The sequence below is a fragment of the Drosophila ananassae genome, chromosome XR (assembly GCF_017639315.1).
Source record: "Drosophila ananassae strain 14024-0371.13 chromosome XR, ASM1763931v2, whole genome shotgun sequence".
Taxonomy (NCBI): domain Eukaryota; kingdom Metazoa; phylum Arthropoda; class Insecta; order Diptera; family Drosophilidae; genus Drosophila; species Drosophila ananassae.
In genome coordinates, this window is record NC_057932.1 from 1,576,315 (window position 1) to 1,585,699 (window position 9,385).

At 40.3% G+C, this 9,385-nt stretch overlaps 1 protein-coding gene across 1 annotated transcript; it reads left to right on the forward strand.

Moving 5' to 3' along the window:
- The first annotated feature begins 2,812 nt into the window (after window positions 1-2,812).
- LOC123257582 lies at window positions 2,813-9,385 on the forward strand. Its single transcript, XM_044717319.1, has 2 exons — window positions 2,813-4,468; window positions 9,189-9,385. Exon 1 carries the CDS (start codon window positions 2,876-2,878, stop codon window positions 4,418-4,420), a length of 1,545 nt encoding a protein of 514 aa, XP_044573254.1. The 5' UTR covers window positions 2,813-2,875; the 3' UTR covers window positions 4,421-4,468; window positions 9,189-9,385.

Consider the following 9,385-nt stretch of genomic DNA (forward strand, 5'->3'; position numbering starts at 1 on the left):
ATAGGATATGAAAGGGTCCAAGTTCGGCCTTATATACCATCCCCAATCCGTTGCAACAACTGCCTACGGCTAGGTCACCTCCAAAAATTCTGTAAGAACACAGAGACCTGCTTTATGTGCAGCCAACCTTCCCATATCGACATGACAATTGGAGAAAAATGCGAACGTGGACCTTGCTGCATCAACTGCACTGAAAAAAAGATGCCGGATAATAAACACCATCCCAGAGACAGAAATTGCCCAGTATTTCTTTCCCATAAGGAAGTGCAAGCCATCAAAACCCTCCAAAAAGTGGACAACAGAACGGCCTGGTCAATCTACAGGAAAAGACACCATCATGATGGGTCTCTATACGCATCGGTTGCAAGCTCAATGCAGCACAACACCTCCCAACATCAAAGATTGACACAGAACACGCCCCCGACAACAGCATCAACCTCTCACCACCCACCATCATCAGACGACACTGGCAGACCCATTATAGGATACGACGACAAGGAAGATGAATCAATGCTAACGGACTCGAGTATTGAAAATAACAGAAAGGATAGTACAAACAGTAAAGTAAATATTCTCCCTAAAAATATAAGCAACAGAACTAAAAGAAATCTTATCAATAAAGAAAAAACAAACAGCACAATTATAACAAGGTCAAAGCTTAAAATATTGCAGAATTAACTAAATACTAAAGACTACAGATTAAATATAAATAAATCTAGACGTAAATATGACACTTAAGATATTACAATGGAACATTAATGGCTACACAAACAATTATAATGAACTGCTAATCCTAATCAAACTACACAATCCCAAAGTTATCTCCCTTCAGGAAACACACATAACCCTCTCCCAACAATTCCCCATCCCTGTCAATTTCAAAATGTACAACACAACGTCAATTATAGCAAAAGGTGGAGTCGCCTTATTGATCCACAAAGATGTCCAACATAAACCAATTCCGGTAGGACAAATTTTTGATGCCATAGCTTTAGAAATCTACTCCAAGCAAAAAGTTAACATCCTATCCACTTATATTCCACCTTCTCAAAAATTCACCACTTCAGATTTAGAAAACACTATTCCACAGTCATCAACACCTTCGCTGATCACTGGTGATTTTAACGGTTGGAATACTCTGTGGGGCTCCCCCAAGAGCAATCGCAGGGGTAGGATTCTCGGTGAATACATTTTAAAAAACAATTATATAATTCTAAACAATGGCCAGCCTACCCATTTCTCCACCCACAACTCTTACACCCACATCGATCTTGCCTTATGCTCTCCAAGCCTTAAAATTCACTGTGAGTTTAAAATAATGGACTCACCCCAGGGTAGCGACCATTTCCCTATAACAATCAACATATTTAACAAAGAAAAAAAGATATTTAATTACACAAGCAAATTTCTAACCAAAAAAGCAAATTGGGAAAAATTTGAAAATCTTACAAATTGTCTCCATAGCCAGATCCCTGTTTCAACAAACACAAACAAAGAACACAGCAACATAAACAAAATAATACTAAATAGCGCTTACAATAGCATCCCCCAATCCCATCCTCCAAAAACTCAATACAATGTCCCATGGTGGAACAAAAAATTAAATATCTTGAAAACTAAAAAAAACCGAGCATGGAGATTGTTTAATAGGGAAATGAATCAAGAAAACCTAATACAATATAAAAAAGCCAACGCCCAGTTCAGAAGAGAAATTCGCCTCAGTAAGAAAGAAAGTTTGCACGCACTGACCTCCACCATTTCAAGCCAATCCAAAGCGGAATTAGTCTGGAATAACATCAGGCAATTCTGCGGAATTCACAAATCAACACACATTCATTGTATCCAAAATAGCAATAAAAACTCAACGGTCACAAATTCAAAAGACATAGCTACAGCCTTTTCCAAACACTGGTCATCTAATTCAGAGGACCAAAACTTCTCCCAGTCATTTAGAGACGCCAAAAATAACACATACAGATCAGACACCAACTATCTACCCAACAAAACAGCCGACTTTATGGAACAAGACATTACGGACCTTGAATTTAATGCTGCTTTGAACAGTCTAAAGGGGAACACCCCAGGAAACGATAAAATAAACTATATAATGATAAAGCACATCGGAAAACCAGTTAAAAAAAGATTAATAAACTTTTTCAACTCAATCTTAAGTTCTTTTATCCCTCAGGCTTTTAAAATTAGCACCGTAGTCCCAATTCACAAAGCAGGCAAAGACAAAACGATAATAGAATCATACAGACCAATCTCCCTTAACCCATGCATTGCAAAAACGCTAGATAAAATAATTTCCAAACGACTGTGGTGGTTTGTTACCTCTAACAAACTTCTCAACAGCCGTCAAGTTGGATTTAAAAGAGGGAAGTCTGTGACAGACTGTCTACTATATGTAGACGCTATCATCAGCAGGACCCTTTCAGAAAAAAAACACGCCTCGGTCATAGCACTTGACTTCGAAAAAGCTTTCGAGAAGGTAGGAATTCACACCATAAAAAGCCAACTGAACCAATGGGGTTGCGGACCCAAGTTAACAAAATATGTAACACAATTCATGACAAGCCGTAAAATCAGAGTCAGAGTAAACCACAGTCAATCGCTAATCCAGCCACTCCACAACGGGATACCCCAGGGTTCCCCATTGTCGGTAATATTATTCCTTATAGCATTCAATAGCTTATCAGATACCATTTGCAGGCATAAAAATTTAAACTTCATTGCATATGCTGATGACTATAACATAATAATAGATCTCAAAAAAGAAAAGAACCTGCAAATCGACTTGAACCGCCTCTTTGAAGACATTAATAACTGGTGTAATACATCAGGAGCTTCATTGTCTATCACAAAATGCAAACATATGCATATTTGCAGAAAACAATGCTGCACTTGCCAAGTATCCACACAAACACATGTTATTGAATCAGTAAAAGAACTAAAAATATTAGGAGTATCCTTCGACTCAAAATATAGTTGGAAACCACACATCAATAATTTAACTAAATCTCTAACTAAATCGTCAAATATAATAAAATTCCTAGCAAACGATAAGTACAATTGTCAACCAACAACCCTAGTCCAAATCGTGAAAAGCTTATCCTTATCAAAAATAGATTTCGGCCTGCCACTATACGGACTAGCACCAAAAACACAAATAAAACCGATCAAATCTATACTCAACAACGCCCTTCGAACCGCGTTAGGAGCCTTCCGCTCAACACCTATTTATAATATCTACGTCGAATCCAATATTACCCCTCTTGAAACTAGAATACAGCACCTTCAAGCCAAATTATCAAAAACTATAATTCAATCAACAGACACTCCGCTGAAACCAATCCTTGACAAAATCCTAAAAAACAAAATAACAAAATACAGAAACTCAGCCATACAAAAGAGTATCATCTCCTGTAGCAACCTTGGCCTCCCGGTCAACCCAATAAAACCCACGCCAAAGTCAAATCCGCCATGGAATCTAAGTCCTGAATCAATAGACATAGCCTTAAGCAAATACAGAAAAGACCAAACAAATTTGTCAGTATTCATAAAAGAATTTTCAGACATAAAATCAAAAATGAACAACTTCACATTTATTTATACTGACGGATCCCTTTACAACCATATACCTGCATACGCCATAACCACCGAAACCACTGTCCTTAAAATGGCCATACTTCCGACCTACTCCTCAGTCTTTACTGCAGAAATAATCGCTATATTAGAAGCCATCGAGATAAGCCGCACAATAAAAGGAAAAATCTGCATCTGCTCCGACTCACTGTCTGCCTTAAATTCAATAAAAAACATTGACAACAACTCACATTACCCCACATTAATTAGAGAATCAATTACAAAGCTCTATCCAAAAATAAAAATCTTGTGGATTCCAAGCCACGTGGGAATCATAGGAAATGAATTTGCTGATAACGCCGCTAAATACGCAACTACAGCACCTTTGGTCACGACAAAAAATCTCAACCAGACCGATATAAACAAATACATAAAATCGAAGCTATCTAACAATTCACTAAACCTATTACAAAACACATCAAGCTGGTACCAAACTATTAACATAAATTATACTAACATCAATGATTACTCCAAAAACAAGGAAATCACCAGTCTATCAAGACGAGATCAAACTAAATTCATTAGATTACGTCTAGGGCATACAAGACTCACCCATCAGTATAGAATGCTGCAATCGACATCTAACACCTGCCAGTTTTGCAACCAAGTTGCAATGACTTTGAACCACATACTTAATGAATGCGTAGCATTTAATCCTGCCCGAAACCCCTTCCCAAATGGTAACCTCCATTCTGCCATTTCAAATCCTACAACCAGCAACATCCTGAGAATCCTAAATTTTCTTAAAAAAACAAAGACAATCAATCTTATCTAATAATTAAGCGTCCAACAACACAATAGAAATAAGAAAACTAATTTTCGAATTATATCAAAACTTTCGATTGCAGTCGTCGCATGCAGACGTGTTTTTTATTGTGCTCCGGGAAAAAATATTCAATAAAATCATAAAAGTGCAGTGACTGCTCTAAGAAATCTACAATAACGCGAAAAGACGCCTTTTGCGATGAAATCGCTAATGTTTATATTGATTAATTAATTAATTAATTAATATAAAACACAACACTTAAAACTCAAACTAAATCAACCTCGACTGCAATGAGTTCAAACGACGTTCGCACACAACGTCAACGTGAGCTAGACGAGAGACGGCTCTCAGTACAAAGAAACAACGCGTACTTCTCTTTTAAAGCAACCGAAAACCATGCAAGCTCCGATCAAGCTCGGTCAATTACCCCCAACTTGACCGAATTCTTAAACGTAGAGAGCGAGAGAGCGCGTTCCTGCTCCCCCTCGATACCATCGATGTCTCTGCAGCCAAAGAGTGCAGTAACTAGCACCTCAATTTCTTTGACAACGTCAACAGTAACAACAACAACAACCGCAACTGTATCGACAGCGCGTTTAACGACGTCATCAGCTAGCAGCGCAAATAGTAATACGTCCGCGCTGCCCGAAAACCAAAACAAAAACAAAAACAATGACTATATTAAGCCGGCTGTGCAGACTGGCATGGATCGCTACATCCAAATCAAAAGGAAGCTGAGCCCCCTGAATTCCAAACGCAAAATAACCCGTGGCAATGCTAGCCTAGTAGCAAAAGAAACGCCCATTAACTCAAACCGATTTAAAATCTTGGCAGACGCCGATGAGGTTGAGGCGGTCGAATCCACTGAAGTTGGGAAAAGGAAGCCAAAACCTCCGCCTATCTATATACGCGAAAAAAGTTCCAATGTTCTTGTCAACAAAATTATTGAGCTTATTGGTAAGGATAACTTCCACATAATACCCCTTGTAAAGGGCAACATTCAAGAAACAAAAGTTCAAATGAAGTCTGAAGATAACTATAGAGTATTATCAAAATATCTTACCGAGAATAAAAAGAACTTTTACACGTACCAGCTAAAAAGCAGCAAGGGCCTGCAAGTCGTACTTAAGGGCATAGAGCCCGAAGTAACGCCTGCAGAGATAAAAAAGGCGCTACAGGAGAAGGGTTTTAGCGCCAAGACAGTCTTTAATATCCTTAACAGGGATAGAAAGCCGCAGCCACTCTTTAAGGTTGAGCTTGAACCAGAAACCAAGCTCCTGAAGAAATACGAAGTGCACCCAATATACAATCTTCAGTACCTGCTGCACCGCAGAATTACAGTTGAGGAACCGCACAAACGCAATGGCCCGGTACAATGTGCGAACTGCCAGGAATATGGCCATACAAGGTCATACTGTAAACTGCGCCCGGTGTGTGTAGTTTGCGGAGAGCTTCATGACTCCGCACACTGCCCAGCGAGCAAAGATGACAGCAACTCGAAAAAGTGCGGCAACTGCGGTGGCAATCACACTGCTAATTATAGAGGATGCCCAGTCTATAAGGAGCTGAAAAGTCGCATCCACCAGAAAGGAATAGCTGCCCGCACCCAAAATGGACAGTTCACGGCGTCCAGATCAAACCCTGAAGTCTTCTTCTCGACTGCAGCCAGATCCTCACTAGGACCCATTAACGTTGACAAAAACGTGACATACGCAAGCGCCTTAAAATCAGGACCGGTGACACCTGCCTCAAGAAGCTCATTTCTGCAATCAGCATATCAAGAACCGAACACGGCTCAGCAACATCAACCAACAGAGCAGCCAAAAAGCAACTTTGAAGCTATGATATGCAGCCTACAACAAAGCCTGACGGAATTTATGTCGTTTATGCGCACAACTATGCAAGATTTAATGCGAAACCAAAATCTATTGATTCAAATGCTGGTTTCACAACAATCCAAATAATGGCTTTCCTACGGATATCTACGTGGAACGCTAACGGCGTTTCGCAACATAAACTTGAGTTAGCTCAATTCCTACTCGACAATCACATCGATGTAATGCTACTTTCGGAAACACACCTCACAAACAAATACAATTTTCAACTACGAGGATATTCATTCTACGGAAAAAATCATCCAGATGGTAAAGCACATGGTGGGACTGGAATTCTAATCAGAAGCCGCATAAAGCACCATTATCAAAACAAATTTGCTAAAAACTACCTACAGGCCACATCTATAAATATACAACTAAATACTGGCAACCAACTTACACTAGCCGCCGTATACTGCCCCCCTCGCTTCAATATAGCTGAAGATGAGTTTATGCAGTTTTTCAACACACTTGGAGACCACTTCATAGCAGCAGGAGACTACAATGCCAAGCACACACACTGGGGATCCCGTCTCGTGACTCCAAAAGGGAAGCAGCTCTATAATGCAATTATCAAAGCCAAGAACAAGCTCGACTATGTTTCTTCTGGCACACCAACATACTGGCCGGCAGACCCAAGGAAACTACCAGATTTAATAGACTTTGCGATTACCAAAAACATCCCTAAAAATCTGATAAGCGCCAATTGCCTATCGGATCTTTCATCTGATCACTCGCCTGTCCTGTTTATTCTACTGCGACATCCAGGAACATTGGAACAACCATTAAAATTGACCTCACAGAAAACCAATTGGGTTAAGTACAGAAAATATATCAGCTCACACATTGAGCTAAGTCCTCATCTCCACGATGAAGCCAACGTAGACAGCTTTGTTAATTCACTTGAGTCTGTACTCGTCTCTGCAGCACGAGCCTCAACATCGCAAACTATAAATACACAAAGCAATAAAAAGACAAACCTACAAATCGAACAGCTCGTCCTCGAAAAGCGGCGTTCACGTCGCGAGTGGCAATTCCACAGATCGCCATCTACTAAGCAAAGCTTTAGACATGCCTCACGTCAACTTACTAAAGCCCTACAGCAAGAAGAAGCTTATGTCCACCGCCGCTATATAGAGCAATTGTCAACTTCTAGTACAAAACACTCACTATGGAGAGCTCACCCAACTCTAAGCTCACCGAAAGAAACAGTGATGCCTATTAGAAATCCCACAGGCGGCTGGGCGCGCAGCGATGCAGACAGAGCCAGCACGTTTGCCAATCACCTCAAAAATATCTTCCAACCAAATCCGGCCACTAGTGCCTTTACTCTGCCGACTTTACCATATGAGCCTCAGCTTCAACATGAACCAATCGAGTTTCGCCCAAACGAAATCGCTAATATCATCAAAAACCAACTAAATCCGAAAAAATCACCAGGCTGCGACCTCATAACTCCCAAAATGATCATTGAGCTTCCATATTGCGCCGTCTGCACTATCACCCAGCTCTTCAATGCCATCGCAAAACTTGGCCACTTTCCAGCGAGATGGAAAAAGTCAATTATAATAATGATAGCAAAGCCGGGAAAAGACCACACAATTCCCACGTCGTATAGACCTATAAGCCTACTTTCATGCTTATCTAAACTCTTTGAGAAATGCATTCTGACTCGAATAAACACATACCTAAGGATCCAGGAAGGAATCCCGTCACATCAGTTTGGGTTTCGTGAAAAGCACGGTACAATTGAGCAGGTCAACCGGATAACAGCAGAAATTCGGAATGCATTCGAAAAACGCGAGTACTGTACCGCAATATTTCTAGATGTCTCTCAAGCATTTGATAGAGTCTGGCTAGAAGGTCTAATGTACAAAATCAAGACAATGCTCCCTTGTAATACCCACAAGCTTTTAGAGTCTTACCTCTACGACAGAAAATTTTCTGTGAGGTGCAACACTGATATATCTGACGAATTCACTGTTGGAGCTGGAGTTCCTCAAGGAAGCGTACTCGGACCAACATTATATTTTCTCTACACAGCAGACATCCCGACAAGCACACGATTAACAACATCTACGTTTGCTGATGATACAGCTATTCTTAGCCGCTCAAAATGCCCGATGCAAGCAACTGCGCAGCTAGCTCTTCATCTGGTGGATGTTGAAAAATGGCTATCAGACTGGCGAATTAAAGTAAACGAACAAAAATGCAAGCACGTTACGTTCACCTTGAATAGGCAAAACTGCCCGCCCCTTACGCTAAACAACACCCTACTCCCGCAAGCAAACGAGGTAACATATCTAGGAGTACACCTCGATAGAAGACTCACATGGCGTCGGCACATAGAAGCTAAAAGAACCCACCTAAAGCTAAAAGCCAGCAGCCTTCATTGGCTTATCAACGCTCGGTCTCCCCTTTGCCTTGAATATAAAGTCCTGCTGTATAACTCGGTACTTAAACCTATATGGATGTACGGCTCCCAGTTATGGGGGAATGCCAGCAATAGCAATATTGACATAGTCCAGCGAGCTCAGTCGAAGATCTTGAGAACAATCACCGGGGCACCTTGGTACGTTCGCAACGAAAACATACATCGCGACTTAAACATTCTTCCAGTCAAAGATGTGATCGCAGAACAGAAGGAAAAGTACTTTAGCAAGCTATTGTCGCACCCTAACCACCTGGCGAGAGGTCTAACAAGGTTGAGTAACCAATCACGACTTCGTCGGAATGACCTACCCACCCAGCGACCGTCTTGAGGAACGTGCAACCAGAATGCAGTCTTAGCCTACTGTTAGTTAAATGTTAATGTTAAGATTTGAAAACTTATTGTTAGTCTCAAAATTAAGAGAAGATCCAATAAATAAAAGCAAAGTTTAATAAAAAAAAAAAAAAAAAAAATTATATAGAATTGTGCAAAAACTTGAATTTCACATAGACTAATACAGACATTAGGATTAAGTAAATAACAAAAAATGTAACTACGAAAAACAAAAAATAAAATAAATGAGCCAGCCGAAAGCCTTAGTAGCTATGGCTGCAACGCCCCCCCCTGTAGCTTTAGTTTTAACTTTAAGCTAACAGAATGTAAATAAAT